This window comes from Coturnix japonica, chromosome 1 (assembly GCF_054131305.1).
Source record: "Coturnix japonica strain WE chromosome 1, WE-NBRP24, whole genome shotgun sequence".
NCBI classification, from domain to species: Eukaryota; Metazoa; Chordata; class Aves; order Galliformes; family Phasianidae; genus Coturnix; species Coturnix japonica.
The window spans coordinates 141,202,181-141,222,875 of NC_140663.1; the positions used below are offsets into that span (position 1 = coordinate 141,202,181).

The 20,695-nt window shown below is 35.2% G+C and overlaps 1 protein-coding gene across 39 annotated transcripts in view; it reads left to right on the forward strand.

Annotated features, from left to right (window-relative positions):
• Positions 1-20,695, forward strand: part of MYCBP2 (MYC binding protein 2) — a 193,127-nt gene that overhangs the window by 67,526 nt on the left and 104,906 nt on the right. For all 39 annotated transcript variants that reach the window (XR_014948429.1, XR_014948419.1, XR_014948426.1 and 36 more), the window contains 13 exons: positions 184-265; positions 6,388-6,505; positions 8,624-8,828; positions 9,147-9,300; positions 11,912-12,084; positions 13,128-13,253; positions 13,352-13,479; positions 15,147-15,238; positions 16,169-16,303; positions 16,394-16,477; positions 18,358-18,454; positions 19,494-19,686; positions 20,292-20,566. Coding sequence is in view for 35 of the 39 variants with exons in the window: in XM_032442048.2 (XP_032297939.2) it covers positions 184-265; positions 6,388-6,505; positions 8,624-8,828; positions 9,147-9,300; positions 11,912-12,084; positions 13,128-13,253; positions 13,352-13,479; positions 15,147-15,238; positions 16,169-16,303; positions 16,394-16,477; positions 18,358-18,454; positions 19,494-19,686; positions 20,292-20,566 (1,862 nt within the window). In the remaining 4 variants the exon portion in view is untranslated. The remainder of the gene's footprint in view (positions 1-183; positions 266-6,387; positions 6,506-8,623; positions 8,829-9,146; positions 9,301-11,911; positions 12,085-13,127; positions 13,254-13,351; positions 13,480-15,146; positions 15,239-16,168; positions 16,304-16,393; positions 16,478-18,357; positions 18,455-19,493; positions 19,687-20,291; positions 20,567-20,695) is intronic.

The following is a 20,695-nucleotide window of genomic DNA, read 5'->3' on the forward strand; positions in this document are numbered from 1 at the left end:
TCTGCATGGCACACCAGCATGCCTGTAGGTGTGCCGTGCAGATGTTATAATCCATTACTAGATGTGATGGATTGTGGAAGATAGTGTTTAGTAGGGATTGATAACTGTGCTGCTCAAAAAAACTAACTGGCACTGGTGCATGTTAACATGGATATCTCTGAAAAATATTTTGTTTGTTTCCAGTGATTTTGATGGAGAATGGTGATGTTTACACATTTGGATATGGACAGCACGGGCAACTTGGACATGGTGATGTTAATTCCAGGTAAGCTGGTGATCACAAGAGAAGATTGTGTATTGCTGTGCTGCTGTTTAAAAAGTGGCTAAATTGTTCTGTTGCTTTCCAGCTAGGAAGTGGGAAAACTCATATGTTGTCCAAATTAGGTTTATGAACTCTCATTTTGCATTTATTCCCCATAATCCTTCTGGGTAGATAGACTGTTAACAGTAACCATACTGTTGTTCTGTGTAGGTCATTTTTTAATACACGAAGGCTTGTATGCATAGCTTTGCTAATTTAAAATACTCTGTTCTCTTCATACCTCTGCGCATACAAGAGAGAATTACACTGAAATATATTTAAGGTTTCATTATCTCTGGAAAATATTGCATATGCAATAATTAAAATAGTGTGAAGTTGTAAACTTGGGTTAATATGCTTCTCTTACATTACTAGCAGTAATTCACTTGTTATTCTTTTTGTTTGTAATTAATAATAAAAAACTCCTTTCTGTTTATAATAAATCTTCAAAAGTAAGTCTGTATGTATGAGTCTCCATTGCACTTTGTAGATGCTTATAGCATGAAAGTGACTTGTGGGTTTTTGTGGTCAGTGGAAATAAAAGAAGTCAACTTCTTTTATTTCTTTCAGCTAAGAGTCTGGAGAGCTATTTGACTAACCAGATACTGCTTATCTACTTCAGATATGCTCAGTAACTATAAAATATATTGATTTGATCTCCATTGACTACAGTGAGAACACAGACAACTACATACAAGTGGCCATAATGGGAAGCTGAATTTTCACCCTTAATATCTCATCTGCTCACTCAAGTTGACAATCATTGTACTACTGTAAAAAGAAATTCAGTTTGTTCTTTATCTCAAACACATACTGTAGATGGGATTCTGAATAGCAGGAATCATTGAAAATTTATTTCTGTTCAGTAATGCCCAGTATCTTTATGAAAAAGGCATATAGATTGCAGCATCCATGATCTGTCTTCAGTTCTCTTGTTTTTCTTCTAGTAGTGAGATGACATTGCTTGTACATCTGTTCTTCTAATCTCTTGAGACTTCCAAGTAAATTTTTTTGTCAAGTTTCTGGAGAAACCATCTTCATCTTAAACTTTTAGTTTTATTCACTAGACAAAGGGAGAGAAGGGTGAAGTTTTACTGGAAACATTACTTTGCATTAGCTGCTGTGCCTAATGGTATTCTTTAAACTGTTACCCTTACTCATTCTGCATTGAATTGGTGAATATAGTCTATGTTTCTGACTATGGTAGAGCCTTAACACAGATAAATACTCCTTTTAGTTCCTGGAAATTCATGCATAGTTGAAGCTACAGCTACTTTAGTAAGCACTTCAAGTCACTGCTAGAATAAGGTTAGATGATCTTTTAAAGACAAAGGGGTACAATAATAAGTAGCATTTCTACTGGTAATTATGTCCCATTTCCAACATCAATGAAATCATTTTGGCTTTTTTGAGGACATCAGGACTATCTGCCCTATTTGTTGGAATTCCAGGCAGTAAACACCACATTTGTTGCTTATTTAGACAGAAGTTAGATGGAAACTGAATGTATTTCTAGGTGAAATCCTAGAAGAGAACGTGAAACATCCTATGTCAAAGGATAGTACCTGACCAGTTCTAGAAACTGAGGAAGTACAAGCAGCTTGGCACTGACCTTTGTATCATTCTACAGGATATCACAGACAGTGTCTGAAAAAAGCCTTGAAGAAACTGGGCATATGTCCTGTGCATGAGAACTGGCTATGAGTACTATATTGCTGTTTAGCACCATCATTCAGATGATGATTTCCTCATTGATGTACTTCTTTTTCCAGCTTTTAAGTAGAGATCACTCCTCTGTCCTCACAGTAAGGGACTCAGAAAAGGAAACAGGGAATCCTTATGCAGAGTTCCACCTCAGTTGGGACGCACTGGTGCTCAGATGGCCAGCTCCAGCCAGGTCAGTGTTATGTCAGTCATGCAGTGTGTCACATTGCCTGTATTGACCTCAGGAAGACCATCGTCTTCTGAATCTTAAGAACTGATAATCTGCTGTATTTCCAGGAGAGGGGAAAAAAAAAAAAAAAAAAAAAAGAGGACATACAATATAGATAGCCTAGCTAATATATGGGCCCCCTGAAAACAAGAATTGTCAGGACATGTGCAGCAATTGTCATTTTCATCTGAGTCAGCCATCTTCATTACCAGATAATGTAATGTTGTAAGTTTCTGGGCAGCAACTGATGACGTATCCTTTCAGAAACTTCTGTCTTGCAGCGTAAAGATTAAGTAGTGAGTCTTGTAAATGTTTAACTGTTTTGAATTCTGCACACTTGTCCAGACATATCTTTCTCCTTATTAAGAGGATTTTGAACTCCTGCTTTCGACTGTGGTAAATGCTACAAATTCTTCCTTCCGTGTCAGTAAGAATGAGGCATATTACATGCCTTAGAAAGATTTCAGACAATTTTGTATGTTCACAAGTCAACAAAACAGCAGATGAGCAGGATGATGTGATTCTCAATGAAGTTATTACTAGAACTGAAATAGTGTGGAGAAGTAAGCAGCATGCACAAGGTAGTGTTAGGGTTTTCTTCTCCAGCTAAAACTTGAGTCACTCACGGATGGATTTTACAGATGCAAATGATCTGGTTCCTGGAGACCATTTTTTTCCATATCAGCATACTAGGGTTATTGAACTAATCTGAGTAGACTTTCTGTTGTAAAGTCTTGAGCAATAGGTGTTGATGAGATCACTCCGTGAAGAATTTAACAGCCTCTTCCGATTCCCTCTTCAAAGTAGTTACTAAATGGGTGAATAGAAAGCAAGAAACACTTTGCGATCCCAACTCTTGGTAAAAAAAATTGTGCATCTTGTATTTGCGTGAGCAAGGGGCTGTTTCTTGTTGATGCTTCCCTCAAGAAGCTCTGACTTAAAGCTTCAGGATCTTTTCATTACTATTCAAACTTTGCCTGCATTTCTTATTCCAGCTGTTGATTTCAGCACTATAACAAGCACATGACAAGGAAGTGAAGTTCCAGTAATGCGACCACTGAAAGTAGGACAGTACTCATACGCCTGCATTTTCAAAGGGTCAACAATAACAAGGCAAAATTAATTGAGCATACCTTCTAAGGACAGCCACCTATGTTCTATTTGTAGATAAAGTGTAAAGATTATGCACTATTAGTATTTCCAGAACAAAACATGTTGCATAAGACTATTTCTGGGTGTCTTATCTGTTTAATTTGCTTCAGTGATGGTGTGCAGGTCTTATTTACATATTTCCACTGAACTCTCAATTATGTCTAAAATTTTAAAATCTCCACCTTCTTACCCCTGCACTGTTCAGCTCTGACTGTAATTGAGTTTTTCTGTTTTCCTTTGACACACTGCACAGTAACAGCCCATGGAGTTTACAGCACTACATTCAGCAGACCCAAGTGAAATTCTATTGCACTTCACAGCCAGTTCTGGCTGAGCTAGTACCATGGACAGCGATCATTCAAACAGCTACTGTGGGATTATTTTCAAATCTGCTGCCAGAAATGCTTACCCTTCAGGAGAAAGGAGGGTTTCAGTATGGGTAGCTGGAATAGTATTTGGGTGTTCTGTGAGATCTTGAGTTACCTGATGTATGGGTATCTGCTGTATTTTCACTCTGCAAACTGAAGTTACCCAAGAGATCTATCTCAGTTTGCAGTCTATATCGCTGAGCTTGCCTATGTCAAGTGCCTGCATTGTATCCAGAACCAAATCTTTCAACACCATCTGAGAAGAATAATTTTCAAATGGAGAAAGTCTACTTATCAAAAGTTTTGCCAGAGTCTCCCAGATTCCTAATTGTCTACATGCAGGTTTTCTGTGTTGAGTTTCCATGGGATAGGAAAATACTCAGCTGTACTGCAGACTTTAAACTCTGTGTAAGTGACTTAAAACTGGTTATTGTATTTTACTATTTTTTCTTCCTTCTATTAAGTGAAAAATATTATTGTTCTCTGGTTTTCCTGTATTTTTGATGTAGTTAAGTAGCTTAGAATTTTCCCGTTTTTTTTCTATTGTAGATACACCATTTCAAAAGCTGAGTTGCCTTAATAAAAGGGCTATATGAGAATAATGTGCTAAATGTGCTTATGTTAAGTGCTTCTTTACTTTTACTCTGCTGCAACTAAGCAAATTATTGGAATTAGTTACTAGAATAGTTATGATTTTGTGAAATTAGAAAGCCAAAAACTGCTTTCAGGCCATCTGTGTAATAGGATTCACACTTGAAGTAAGACACAACTCTTATTCCTTGAAATTTTTCGTGTCTTCCTTACAGTCTACCAATAACCCTCTGAGAGTCTTAAAGTCGTCATTTGGTACATACTGCAAGAAAGCCAAAGGAAACTTGTAGCTTCTGGCCCTTGAATTTTATATGTTCACATCTGTAGTTCCATACTTACAGCTTTCACAATGCTAAGGGGAGAAAAAAATGCATCCATGTTTTTGAAAGTTAAAAAAAAATCTTCCATGGGACTTTTCCCTTCTAACAGGAATGATTCTGCATTTGTTCTTAATTAGATTATTTTTTTCTGATTTGGTGCCTTTTTTGAGCTTTCTTAAAGATTTTAAAATGGTATTACTGCTGCTAAACTTAGCTCCCTGTATTTGTGTATTGTTTTATTGACATCCAAACCTTCATGCTTTTAGGCCAACAAACTTTTCTAAATTTACAAATTTTGTGTTGTACATTCTCTAACAAATTCTGTGCTGCTTTTCATTTTCTTGATCTCCATCCATTGCAAGCAATGTTTTCCACAAAGGAATTAATTATTTCTGCTATGTGTACATTCTCTCTCTTACAGATCATTATCCATTCTTCACACTGCTTCTGCATTTCCACGTGTCTACATCTTCCTTTCTCTTAGAATTCACAATGTCTCTCCCTCATACTTTCTTGACTTTGGTTTTGCCTGCATCTTAGCCAAAAGGAGAACACACAGATAACCCATCTTCTAGCACATCAGCTGCTAAACAATTGCTAGGAAAATGTGGGCTGATGATTTTTTTCATTCCAGAACAGGACAACCTGTTCTTATTTTAGCTAAACTTGCTTTGGAAATTGTGTGATTAGAAGTAAGTTCATATAGTACTGCTTTTCTCTGGGGCCGAGATTCCCAAACATGGAGTTGTTCCAGAGTCACTTGTTGTTAAATTCACATTCATTCTAACTGTACAGTACTTTTGATGTATAGGTAAACATTCATTATGGAACTCAAATTCAGATACAATTCTTCCAGGCTTCTTTGCATCCATTTTGTTGTGGCTTAGATAAAAATTGTAGTTGCATCTCATAATTCGTTCTTTTATATTTTCTTCTATTTCTACTCTAAGTAATCACTGCTATTTTTCTTTCTTGCTTCTTGCTTGTACTACTGATTTTATTTTTTTTTTCCTCTTCATTGTATTGAAATGGGAAATTGATTTTCTTACACCTTTCCATATTTGAGAGGCACAAATAGTAGACTTGTCCAGATTTTTCTTCTGCAAAACGATTTGGAGAGAGTTGTTCTTTCTCAAGTCTATGAATTTGTTGAAGAGCAGTTTTTTAATGACTTACTCTCCATTAAAAAGTTGCTGGAGGTGGGTAGACTTTCTCTTTGTTTTGTAATTCTCTGTCTCAAGAGGGCCTTATCAGTCTTGCTTCTGGTAATTGTACTAGAGTACCAGCCACACATGGCTTTGATTGTTTCATAAATAAACAGTTTTGTTAAGTGCTTATCCAATATCCTCACTACAGAATATTTTTAGTTCTACAATTAATTGCTGTATGTTTTATATGCCTGTATGCACATACATGTTACTGTAACTACAGTAACATTAATTTAATCCTGCAATAAAATAATATAGGCTGTTTTTTTTTTTCCCTATGTTTAATTAAAAACAGTCTCTGATCTGGTTCCTGTATCAAGAGGGCATAAACTTAAATATCTGGTACACTTTTTTTTGTGATCCTGTTCATTTAATAAGTAATCTGTTGCTTGAATTTGGTACCATGTGGTATGTGAACATAGTGGATATATTAGTTAGCAAAATCCTAGTAATACTAACATTCTAAATGTTGAGTAATCATGTATTGAAACAAAATCATTTTATTTTGATATAGGGGATGTCCTACTTTGGTGCAAGCATTACCAGGTCCTAGTACGCAAGTTACTGCTGGAAGCAACCATACAGCTATTCTCTTAATGGATGGCCAGGTTTTCACATTTGGAAGTTTCTCAGTAAGGAAATATTAATGTTTACTTATGGAAATAAGATTATTATCGTTGTACTGTTCGAAGACTTTCAAAACTGTTTTCTTATACTTGCAAACACATAACAACTTGTGGATGCTGAATGTTTTTTTATTTATGTCTCATGTTTGAAAATGGGGCCTCTAATGTTGATGTGATTAGAAGAGCATGGTGCCAGTTATTACTGATACGTTTATATTCTATAGTATGTTGCTGTTTAAAGTTAAGTTGCTTCATAAGATGAACCAGTTTTCTCAAACTCTTTATTGTTTCAAGGTCCATTGCAAGCTTTTGTATATTTTATTAACTGAATTAGTTAGAAAAATATCAGGGTCATCTTTTCTTCCACAGAAATGACAATGAGTTTCATTTAAGGAAAAAGCTATGGCTCAGTATGGCACAGTGTAACTCTGGTACTTTTCTTTCATATGCACCTGGCATGTACTGGTCATGTCCATTGGAATCATCGTGTATATTCACTGAATAAGCATGTCAACTTTGTTTAATTCCCCTTCATCCTGACTTCAGATCTTTGTCTCCTTGTCCTTGCAAATGTTCCCTCACTACAGTCTCTCAAGGGTAATTGTTGGTGCTTTTCTCCTAATGTCCTTTTGATAACAACTGGAGTATAGACACTGAGTTTTTGTTTGTTTAGAACTATCTACTGGCAAACACAACAGAAATGTCATATATTGAAATCTGCTGTTTTACAAAAGAAAATCAGAAAAAAAGTGAAGACTTAAATTTTAGAGTTGAAAATAACATTTTTAATTAAAACCGTGCCTTAAAATGGCACTTAAATTAGGTGATATTTCTTGGTTTTCAGCCTTGGTATTTTGGCTTTTGTCTTTGTCATAAGTGACTTGGGCACTTAAAAAATTTAAGCTTTCACTACTCCCGAAAAGCCAAATTCACTTTGAGAAATAGAATTTAAAGACCTGTCAATAAATAAATAAATAAATAATCAGTGACCTGGAAACAAACAAACAAACAAAAAACTTTGAGTCCGCTTTTAGACTGCTTGTTGTATGTCTGCTCTTTCTGCTGCAATGTTTGAAAATTCACTGACAGCCATATAAACTCGGGGAATCTCAAGCACATTACTCATAAATATCGTCACTAATTTTGCTTGTATGTATTCTCTTTTTTCTTCTATTGATGTATTCTCTTAAAGCACATAGTTCCTGTATCAAATGAAAAACTCATAACAATTTCTAAATAGGCAAAAATTGAGAGAAACGGAAGCAAAAGATTTTATTTCAATGATATTTTTAAGAAATGGTTTAAAAAATAATCTGTGTTTCAACATTTTATTTATTAGTTTGGTTTTAGTTATGACTGAAGGGTAAGCAGCAGTAGAAATAAGACATGTTCAGATGAAAAAGTTGGTCTGTACAAGTACACCTACTTAGAAGGATCAACAATAGTATCAATACAATCATTTTATTATAATAAATACTTTACTGAAAATGAACTTACTAGTTAAGACTGTATTCATTCAACATGTAAATAAGCAGGAAAAAAAAGTATTAGTAATATGTGTCAAAGCATCTGTATTCATTAGAGAGTGCTGTGATGCTGGAACAGATTGCACAGAGGAACTGTGGATGCCCCATCCCTCGTTCAGGGCCAGGCTGGATGGGGCCGTGGGCAGCCTGATCTAGTTTGTGGCATCCTTGTCTACAGCAGGACATTGTAGCTGGATGATCCTTATTGTTCCTTCCAACCCAAGCCATTCTGTGACTACAAACTGAGTTGCATACGTTTGATATAACAAACACAGTTGTTTTTCGTTGTTTGACTGACAAATTTCTGATGTTTCTTAGGTAAACAATAGATTCTCTTCAAAAATAACATGTTATTTTTTAAAGTGGTCAAAACTTCTGGACTTAATTGATTGTCTTCTCATTAAATAACTGAAAAACTTAACTGAAAAGTCTACTTAAATGTATAGGGCTTTTCTTAGAGTAGTCATTATTTTCTGAAGGTACTTTTTCAGTAAGCTCTTTCTTCCAGATGGCTCACAGTTTTTGTGCTGAAGATGTCTAACTTGTTTATCTTTGAGATTCACTATTAAGTACTAATTTTTTTGTATTTTCTCTATAGAAAGGTCAGCTTGGTAGACCAATTCTGGATATGCCCTACTGGAATGCGAAACCAGCACCTATGCCTAATATTGGTTCTAAATATGGACGCAAAGCAACATGGATTGGAGCAAGTGGAGACCAGACTTTCCTCCGGATTGATGAAGCTCTCATTAATTCTCACGTGCTTGCTACATCAGAGATATTTGCAAGCAGGCATATAATAGGCAAGAACTCTCCTAGAATATTTTATTATGCTTACAGAGTTTTCAGAGAAAGATCATTTTCAGTCATTGCCTTCTACTTATAATGCAAGTGGTGATGCTAGCTCCTTTAGATAACTAATTTTATGAGAACGAAGAATGTAAAAGGCTGGATTTTTTTTTTTTTTTGCACTTTATGGATTTTCTTGCAATCTTACTGTGGTTTTGTTTTTTGCTGTTGGCAGTATTTCTTCTCCACTACTGTGTGTGTTAATGCTTTGTGCACAGAATGTGACATGTAATTAGTGGAATCTTTTTTTCTTCTTGTGCTCCCTGATCTAGGTTTGGTACCAGCTTCAATATCAGAACCTCCTCCTTTTAAGTGTCTTCTGATAAACAAAGTAGATGGCAGTTGCAAAACATTCAATGATTCTGAGCAAGAAGACCTTCAAGGTTCCGGTGTCTGTCTGGATCCTGTCTATGATGTTATTTGGAGGCAAGTATGGATTATAGCTCTAAAAGTCATAATGCAGAAGTGCTTTAAAAAGTACTTTGGAAAGCTGGAAATTTGATGATGCTCATTTACCTAGCAAACAAAAAGCAATTTTTATTCCTTCCTGTATCTTATTTTGCTTTTTTTGAATGATACGTTCAACTCAGTTCAAAAGAAGTTCTTATTTGAATTTTTTGATTTCTGTTCTTTTTTGCATCATTTTCATTGAAATATCACGGGGACCCCAACCTACTCATTTTCTGTTTTTATTCTTCCCCGGCTTTCCTCCATCTAACACTCAATTGACTAATTTCTTGACATCGAAGCTTCCACAGTATTTCATATTAGCTTTCATCTCAAGCATTAATGGTTAATACTTAAATGGGAGAAATAGTAGAGTAATGGTATTCTTTTTTAACTCTGACATTTTGAGTGGTCAGAATAAAGGTACTTACGTAGATAGCTTAGGCATTCTAGTTATGGTTGTCTTTGGGAGTGGTTGCATTCAGTGGACTCTTTCACTGGGTGCAGATCATAAACACTTGTTCCAAAACATAATCATAATCTCAAATACTTCTATAAAAATTTGTTTTAAAACTATGTTAGCCAGGATTTGGGAGATAGAGTTGAACTGTACCCTGTGTGCGAGTCATGGAGGATGTTTAGACTCACTGGAAAACTTGGCGAGACAGAGTAGTCTCTTAAAGTTTGATGATGGCAGGGAACTAGCTAGTCTGCACTATCTGGAGAAGATATTGTCATGTAAATTTATGTCCTTAAAAGATCATTGTGTCTGTAGGCTACCTGCATTCTACTTTGGATGTCTTTATCCAAGGTCGAGACATGAGAATTTAATTGCCACTTAACTATGAAGCATGCATATATGTGAGGCATAGTTCTTCAAGACCTCTGAAATTCCCGAAATGACTATAGTCCTGCTTCACACGCATCCCCAGATGACATTATGTCATGGTTTTATGATCATCGGTATTCCATATCATCACATAATGTAGCGTACTGGGAATTAAGGCATTAATGCCCCAGTTCCACACAGCAGAGAAGAAACTGCGTTCCCCAGAAGACTGTTTGCTGTGCTGATATCATTCCTGCACAGGGGGGAACGCATATAAGGTGGTGACAGGTCAGCTGACATTCTCTTGCTTTCCTTCGGCTTTTCTCTTTGCCGCTCTTCTCGTTCATCTCTCCTCGCTGCTACCCATCCCAACTGCGCAATTACTGTAAGACCTACAGCTTTGAGATACTCTCTCATTATATTGGATTTATTAGCTTCAATTCTAGTTATCTTGCATTCCGATACCATTTTTATTAAATTAGTTTGTTTCTCCTCAGATCATTGCCACTTTTTGTTTTTTTTCTAATTATTTTGGGATCCTCTGTTTACCTTCTCCAGAGACATGGATTTTGTGAAATCCCTCCACCCTACTAGTCACGGAACCGGACTAAACCAGCCCGTAAACTATTGACACATTAATAAGGTCATCTCTCAGGTCATCTTGCAGCCTTCTCTTCTCCAGGCTTAACAGCCCGAGCTCTTTCTGCCTGTGGTCATAGGAGAGGTGTTTCATTCCATGGATCATTTTTGTGGCCCTCCTCTGGACATGCTCCAGGAGGTCTATGTCTCTTGTGTAGTGAAGAGTCCACATCTGGATGCAGTAGTCCAAGTGAGGCCTCACTAGCACAGAGTAGAGGGGCGGGATCACTTCCCATGACCTGCTGGCCACACTTCTTCTGATGCAGCCATGGATACAGTTTACTTTCTGGGCTGTGAGGGCACATTACTGGTTCACATTCAGTTTCCCATCCACCAGTAGCTTCAGGGTCTTTTTTGTCAGGGCTGCACTCAATCCTTTCATCCCACATTTTGTATTGGTAGTGTGGGTTGCCTCGACCCAGGTGCAAGAATACATGTGGTATCCTGTAATGTCTTTAGGACTATTTCCTTCTTGGTTGCTTAGACCATCTTAGCTCCTTTTTCATTTTAGGTTCAACGTAACAAGTCAAAATATATTTTCCTCTCATACATCAGCCTATGTCTTCTGTTTTTTCCTTTTACATGCTGATATCAAAGATATCATTTTCTGCATGTCTATCTATAGAATGAAAAGTCTTTATATTTCCTTGTTTATGCTGCCACTCAATAATCCTGTAAAAACTTGCAGTGTGATGTTACTTATTTAAACAGTCGAACGTATGTTGGATTTCTCAAGATGTTTTTGAACTTACTTAAAAGAAAGTACCTTTGTAGTTGTTACCTTTATCATTCTTGGGTACATCTACTGCTATGTGTAAAGTTCTTTGCTAATTAATTCATGTTGCTTAATAGACTATACCATTTTAATATTTATGAGGATTAAAAAATGTCTGTATTCTGATATTTGTAAACCCATAATGTGATTGTTTGTCTTAAAATACAGTAAGAATTTTATGTCTCTCCCTTTGCTGGTGTGTTAAGCTAGTAAAGTTTATATGTATTTGATGCAAATGATGTATATTAGTTTGTGCGAGCAGATCTACTTTTCATGTTAAGTAGGTTATAAAGTTTAATTATCAGTTAGTTTCCAAGAAGGTTTTACTCTGTTCTGTCTTATTCCAGGTTTCGACCAAATGCTAGGGAACTGTGGAGTTACAATGCTGTAGTTGCGGATTCCAGACTTCCCTCAGCTCCAGACATGCAATCCCGGTGTAGTATTTTGAGTCCAGAACTTGCTCTTCCAACAGGTTCCAAAGCTCTAACCACCAGATCTCATGCAGCTTTGCACATTCTAGGTATACATTTATAATAGATGAGTCAGAAGCTTAGTTGAAGTAGAACCGTTACTTAACGTGTAAATGAATTGTAGTCTGGCAGCTTTTTTACTTCGGTTGGATTTTTTTAATCTTTCACCATCTCTTAACACAATCAAACTAAAATTCATTAATTTTAAGGAAAATAATTATCTTTTGCTGTCTTAATGGTATTAGATGATTTTAGAGTTGTGATGGAAGTTGCTACTAGAAGTAAGGAGAATAAAGTGAGAGCTTTCTAGGTAAATATTTGAATGTTGCAGTATAAAATCAATATGGTTAGGTTAATTTACAGTCTCCAAATGATAGGAAAAAATGTGCAGTTTTCTGCATCCTTACATGTGTAGCTATTAAATAAATTGAATTTTTGTTATTGGAATTTGCTTTTTGCAGCTTTGTACACTAAGATGTTAAGAGTAGCATAATTTATTTTTATAGTCTAGGATAGCTTACCAAAATGAAAGATAATCCAGCACTGTTCATGTATAAATCGGCCACCTGCAACTTAGCAGTGCTTCAAAGCATAGCTTTGAAAATGATTTTGCATTACTTGCTCAGTGGTTGTAGTTAATTGTGTTAGAACAGTGTTACTTGTGTTTGAGTCAGAATAAGGTCTCTTAGGTAGCCATGTAAAATAAGCTTTTTATGAGGCTCTCAAATCTGCCCAGTATTAACTTCCTACATCAACTCTTCCTGGGTAATATGGGGAATAAAAGTAAAACAAGTAATTAAAAAAATGAGTGTTGTTGGCAAATAACTTACAACTGCGTTCACGTTTCTCAATTATTCTAATAAAAGAATATGAAAAAATTAAATGAAGTCAATCTTAGACAATATTTTTAGATACAGTAGCAATGACCCCTAACCAAATCAAGGTGAAAACAATATGCAGTAGTAGCCTCTGTGTGGCTTAGGTACAAAGTAGTTAGTTGCTTTGATCTTTTTAGCTAGTATTAATTTCTGTTTCACTGATTGCAATCAACAATAGTAAGTTTTGAGCATTTCTTGGTTTTGCCTTCTTATAGGTTGTCTTGATACTTTGGCTGCTATGCAGGACTTAAAAATGGGTATAGCAAATACAGAAGAAGAGACTCAAGCAGTAATGAAAGTTTATTCTAAAGAAGACTACAGTGTTGTTAACAGATTTGAAAGTACGTACACAGTAACATTTTATGACATAAATTAATAAAAGACTGGAACAGATTAACAGTATGTTTAATCCTTTTTTTTTTTTTCTTTTTTTCTTTAGGTCATGGAGGAGGCTGGGGTTATTCAGCCCACTCAGTAGAAGCTATCCGTTTCTGTGCTGATACAGATATTTTGTTAGGTGGTCTTGGTCTTTTTGGAGGGAGGGGTGAATACACTGCTAAAATAAAGGTAAGGTTTTGTGGGATTTTTTTTAAACAATTTTTTTGTCTTGTTACTTCAGCAATGCCACCTGAAAACATCATTCATTGTGTTTCTTGATAAAATAATGCTTTACTGTATATTAAAAGCATTAGTTATACGACTGGAAGCAGTTTTCTTAGTGTTCAAGATATGGCTTATTCTTACTTTGACTAAATGCTATGCCATTTTATTGGTACCAGGAGCTGATACGGCTGTAGGTAGAATGGTTCTGTGATCTATGTGCCCAAAGCTCAGAAAATTTGCAGAAATTTTGTGTTGGCTGATTAGAAACTCATTCCGTGTCAGGATGCTACTCAAAAACAAAATAATGCTTTTTTTGGTAGCTAGAATTCCTTTTGTACTGGCTGAACTGTTGCTTCTCTCCATTTCTTTGTCATTCCTTCTCAGACTGATCTCAGGATTCTTAGCTGGGTTTTTTCAATTGAGAGGAAATTGAAGTGGCACCAAACATGCTTAATCTTTTATTTGTGCCATACAAAGATGGTTAGGGCTGGAGCATGTTTACTGATTTAAACAATGAAATAAATCTGGCTTTGAATAAAGAAATTCATGTAAAGACAGTGTGATTAGTAGGGTTTAATTTCTGATAAATTTCCTGCATTTAATAGAAATTTCAGAAATGCCTTGCAAAATGTTTTAAAGGAAAGAGCTAATAGCTGTATGAGGTATATGTAAAGTCTGTACTCAAGCAATGTTACTGTTATCATTTGTTTGTCATATAGCGGGTTATTGAATTTTCTCTTCTCAGATGATACGGCTGCTTATTGTTAGTTTGTTTTAGGGAAATTAATTGTTAGTGTGTGGTTAGCAGTAACATGCATAAGTCAACTGGATGTCTGAAGTAAATAACTGTAATTTATTCTGATTTGTGTTTATTCTAATACAATCACTGAGAATTGCAAATGACTATGGAAAGCAAAGAAAGTTGACAAAACAAGTCATTATACTAAGGTTTAAATACTAAAGGAAGTAACCCTGTCAGACCAGTCTTGTATTATTTGTTCAATTTTTTTCTTATTGTTAGCTTATGGCCAAGATAAGATTTTCCAGTCCTACTACAGTTAATTGCATATTAAATAGGGGCGTAAAGAAGTGATTTTTGACTGAGTAAGAAAGTCAAAGTTGTTCTTTTGTAAAAGGTATCTTTTTTTTTTTTTTTTTTGGTCATATCCAAGGGCTGTTTATGGCATTATTTACTTAATGATAGTCAACCTACCCCTGAAAGTGTCTCCAGTATGTGTCACTCTATGATAAAAAAAAACAAAAAAGCCTGCATAATTTTTGCCATTTTTAGGTGCTCTGTATTCAGCCTGTCTGTGAGATTCAGGGATTTTCTACACTTAAAATCAGAATATATATAGACATAAGGCTGGGAAGACAGTGTGAAGTGCTATTTTTTAATAGTTCATGTCATTACAAAATCATGAGTTTCCAGTTGCGAATTTGGCTATCAGTGGTAGAAATGAGCAATTATTTTTCAGAAGGGAAAAAAGATAATAGTAGACAGTTCACAGAATAACAGACAAGAAGTGGCTTATTATTAGCTTTCTAACAGCTGAGAAATAAATAATATAAATTTGTTTGTTTGTTTGTTTGTTTGTTTTTGATATATATATTTTTTGTTACTCTACCAGTTGTTTGAATTGGGTCCAGATGGGGGAGACCATGAGACTGATGGTGACCTTCTTGCTGAAACAGATGTCTTAGCATATGATTGTGCTGCTAGGTAAGATGTTTCTTTACTTACTTTTACCTATTTGTTTTTCCTTCATACCGTTTTAAAAATCATTTAAATGTTGCCTGAGAATATCAACTTTATTAGCACTTGTAGCCCAGAAACTAAAACTTGAACTAGCACACTTTTTTTTTGCTTTATTCTAAATAGCAAAATGTCAAATACCTCACCGAGATAAAAAGTTGCAGCAGCTCTTTTACATGCTTATATTAAAATATATGACTGGGTATTAGTATTAAACAACTTACCATTACACTTTCTGCAATATAAAATTATCATAACCAAAACAGAGGTTATTATGCTTGAGATCATTTGGAAAGAAGAAGTTATTGCTTTAAAGTTTTTGTGCTTATGGAATGGGTTTACTTTTGCTTAACCTGCATTTATATTCCGTGGTATGAAAAAATTTGTCACTGAAATCATCCATAGCTAATTTTTATTTTTTTTAATCAAGATCCCCTGATCAGATATTTTAATGGATTCTTAAGTGTTCATACCTGAGAATCTATGCCTAAATTCTTGTCATTTAACCAAAAATTTACATGTAATTTTCTGAAAATTAATTTTAAATTATAATGAATGTATTATTTATAGTGTTGTGTGATAAATATAATTAGGTTATTGTACATTTTAAGTTAACCTTATCTTTCCAACTGAGTTGAACATTTAATAACTGATTGTGCAAAAATGTGAGACTGTGCTAAACTTAAGAATTTGCAAGTCTTTCTGAATTTAAAACAAATCAAAGTAAAATTTGCTATGTTTTTCAACAAAATATTTTTAAATGTCAAATATAAATAGTTGAGATTAAAAACTCGATACTGATTTTCAATTTTCTATTATAAAAGGAGTATAATTTGTTAAAGATTAATCTATAAACTAATTCAGGTACACCTTTTTCTTTAAATTTAATTCTCTTAGAGAGAAATATGCAATGATGTTTGATGAACCTGTACTCCTACAAGCTGGCTGGTGGTATGTAGCCTGGGCAAGAGTGTCGGGACCTAGCAGTGACTGTGGATCTCATGGACAGGCCTCTATTACTACAGATGATGGGTATTTTTTTTTTCAGTATTTCTTAATGCAGAAGAGGAGATCTCATATTACTTGAATGATTGTTTTCTCTGTTTGTTTTTCCTCTTTCAGTGTTGTCTTTCAGTTTAAAAGTTCCAAGAAATCCAACAATGGTACAGATGTTAATGCAGGGCAGATCCCACAGTTACTGTACAGGTAATGTTTTTACCTGTATTCAGAACAATTCATCTGCATGTTTTTTAAACAGAGGCCTTGTTAAGCATGTTTTATTACATTATTATGTAAAGTTAAGGAAATAAGTATCTCACAAATCTAGGGGAAACTTAGTTTGTAAGAAAAGTAGTAAGTCCGTTATAGCAACATCTGTTCATAGTTTTTCTTTAAAGCTTAATTTCTTATACATTATGTTCTGAGATTTTAATTAGGAAAGAAATGGCATGAATGAAATCTTGTAGTTCTTTAAAGCCTCATTTAATCTAACATTTCTTTTTGTTTTTTCTTTCTAGTTGGAAAGCTCATTTTAGAGTGAAATACTGCTTAACAGTTTTTCACATTGCATTACTTATATGGGGGGGGAAAAAAAAAAAGGAAAAAAAAAAAAGGAAAAATCAGTTATGCTTTACTTAGTTAAGATATTGTTCCAATGATGATTGTTATATAACCTGGATTTAAAAAGCAAGAACTCTTTCACTGTATTACTTATCTTTCAGATTTCTTTAAATATGATGTGATATAAATATACATATCCTTATGTGTTTAAGGTCATAGGACCATAAATAAAGAGCAGTTCTCTTGCTGTGCCCTTTTTCACCGTGTCCTTTTCAAGGCTCCTTAACAGAGCAGCTGGCTTTTCCAGATAAATGCTCTACATCAGTAGACACCTCTCTCTCCAAAGGAATGTTTCATTTTGACTTATGCACATAAAGCTCTTGCACAAACTATTAATCAGCTGGTTAATTTCTATAGGGAGACAGCTGTAACCAGACAGGCAAGTTTTGAGTCCTGAGAGAAGGACATGGCTGAAGAGCTACAAGTGGCATGAGAGGATTATTGCTGCATTAAGATATGATGCCTTTATTGTTTTAGTGATTCCAAACAATATCATGTATGCTTCAGAATTAAAAATAAATTCAGGGATGCTATAAAATCAAGAGAGAAAATACTTTCTTATTAGGAAATGGGGTTCTTCTAGATGTTTGTACATCTTTGCTCCCCTCTTTGTTCTTTCTTTTTGTAGAGTCTAAGAGTGGCTTGTGTTAAAAGAGACTTCAAAGATCATTTAGTTCCAACACTCTTGCTGTGGGTGGGATTGCCACCCACATTTACTATATCGTGCACTATATCAGACTGCCCAGGGCCCCATCCACTGTGACCTTGAATACCTTCAGGGAAGGAGTATACATAACTTCTCTGGGCAGCTGGTACCAGTGCGTCACCACCCTCTCAGTGAAAAATTTCCCCCTAACACCTAATCTAAATCTTTCCTCTTTTTGTTTAGAATCATACCTCCTTGTGCTATCACTATCTACTCACATAAAAAGTTTTTTTCCCTCCTGAAAAAAAAGTATATTTCCTTCCCCTTCCCATAGTGCCTGAAGTTTTGTCTTTCTAGATTGCAGTTTGAGCTAAATTAGAAGGGTGGAATATGCATGAACTTGCATCTGCCTTAAGGAGATGATTTTTTCTCCACAAATACTCAGAGTTTTGAGTTTGATTCTTAGTGCCTATTATGCATAGATGTCTCAACATAAGAATGAAGATGCAGCCTACATGTACTAAATCCTGGCATTCTGTAAAAATTGCCTTTCTGGCTCTAAAAATGTTATCTGAAGAAGTACAATATATAATTGCATAAATTTCACATGTGTCTTCAACTTGATTCTCAGTTGTCAGTGTTTCTAGTTGAACAGATAGTTGATTTTTGTTCTGAAAGTGTTAAGGTCTAGTGTAATTTACACAGAAATTAAACATTTCTAGATAATTCTTTTAAACTTCTCTTTCATTATTCTACTTCATCGGTACAAAGAATAAAGCTTGGTGCAGATTTCAGATCAGTTTGCAAATTGTTCTTCCAGGCTACCAACAAGTGATGGCAGTGCATCCAAAGGAAAACAACAAACCAGTGAACCTGTTCATATTTTAAAGAGATCTTTTGCCAGAACTGTTTCAGTGGTGAGTGTTATCGAATATTATCTGTTTCTTGCATGTTCATTCATACTTAACAGAACTGAAAGGTGTACATGTAGAAGTAATTTATGACTTTTTTTCTATTGACTTATCAAGACACTGATAAGTTACACTGATGTGAAGAACTTTGGGGTTTTATTTTTGTTTGTTTGTTGATTTGTTTTTACTTTTTCTTAAGATTTCAGACTTAAAGTTAGGCTTGAGCTAAGATAGGTAGTGACTGATAATGCAAGTAAAATTTACTGTAAAATCTGTGTTACAGATGAATTCAAGCAGTTTATAGTTATTAAATAATTGTGAGGCATCACCTGCAAACGGTATTGTAACATATAAATCGGCTTTAGCATACTATTACACTAAAGCTATTGCTCCTCTTGAGCAAGTCCAGAGGGGGGCCACAAAGATGATCAGAGGGCTGGAGCACCTCCCCTATGAAGAAAGGTTGAGAGAGCTGGGGTTCTTCAGCCTGGAGAAGAGAAGACCCTGGAGAGACCTTATAGTTGCCTTCCAGTACCTGAAGGAAAGCTGGGGAGGGACTCTTTTTGGGGCAACTAGCAACAGGACAAGGGGAAATGGATTTTAACTGTGAGAGGATGGATTTAGACTAGATATTGGGAAGAAGTTCTTTACTGTGAGTGCGGTGAGACACTGGAACAGGCTGCCCAGTGAAGTTGTGAATGCCCTCTCCCTGGAAGCATTCAAGGCTGGGCTGGATGGGGATTTGAGCAACCTGGTCTAGAGGGGAGGTGTCCCTGCTTATAGCAAGGGGGTTAGAATGAGTTGATCTTAAAGGTTCTTTCCAACCCAAACCATTGTATGATTCTATGATCACATTAACTATGATCGCTCTGCTTTCTCCTGCTCGTTCTCCAAATAGGTTTTATGTCTTCTATGACAAATGATTTTAGTCACAAACATGGATATAAGTACCTTTTGCTTTTCATCTTATTATGCTGTAGAAAGTTTGCTTTCTGTTGTTTTATTTTTAATATAAAACCTGCCTTATTCCCATATCCTTAAATAGGAATGCTTTGAATCTTTATTGAGCATTCTTCACTGGAGCTGGACAACACTGGTACTAGGAGTTGAAGAACTTCGTGGACTGAAAGGATTCCAGTACACTGCTACTCTTTTGGATCTAGAAAGGTTGCGTTTTGTAGGTACTTGCTGTCTGAGGTTGCTGAGGGTTTACACCTGTGAAATATATCCAATATCAGGTATTTTTCTTAGTTTTCTTGTTTCCTGTTTATTAGCAAATAATAATGTGTGGGGCATTGAAAAATTGATCAAAGTATTCTTGTAGAGTTTGCTGTAGGATGAAATTGCTTGTTCAGATATCTTTATTGGAACAATTAAGAGGTTTGCAGTCAGAAATGGGATATTCACAATTAATTGCATAACAATTGTCCATCACCTTATGTTTGCATTGAAACTCAGGTGTATTTCCATTTTAGGTTACAATTGACAGCTGGGTTCTTTTAGTCTATTTCCTATCTTTAATTTTTGCGTTTCTGTGCTTAGTAGGTGCTTTGGTAATGAGCACAATTTAAATTTTAAATGTTTTTCATGCCTGTAGCTTAACAGTACATATATTTAAATGAAGTATGTATTATAAAAAACTGGAAAATTAAAGTTCCTGATGTTAAAATCTCTTTGATGTACATTACTACCCTTTGCTGTTTTGCTCTGTGAAATTAACTTCTCTAAATATAGATTCATCAGTGTTGCTAAGTCCTGTCTATAATATTTGCTTGTATAATGTGCATTTTATATGAAAAAGATCCAATTGCTATACATTAATGCTCTTCTTTTTGTAACCTAGCTACAGCTAAAGCAGTTGTAGAAGAAACCAGTAAACTAGCAGATTGCATTGGAAAAACTAGGACCTTGCTGAGAAAAATTCTATCTGAAGGAGTTGATCATTGCATGGTCAAGTTGGACAATGACCCCCAAGGATATCTCAGTCAGCCCCTAAGTCTTTTAGAAGCTGTTCTTCAAGAATGCCATAATACTTTTACAGCTTGCTTTCATTCTTTTTATCCAACACCATCTCTCCAATGGGCATGTCTTTGTGACTTGCTGAATTGTTTGGACCAGGTATTGTAAAATGTCACAAGTGAATATTACAACTTAGATTGCTCTTCTGCTCAAAGAATCTAAACAGTATTTAAATTCTTTATTCCTTTTGAGTGTTTATCCTGAATTGTAATTTGAATTCTGCCATGA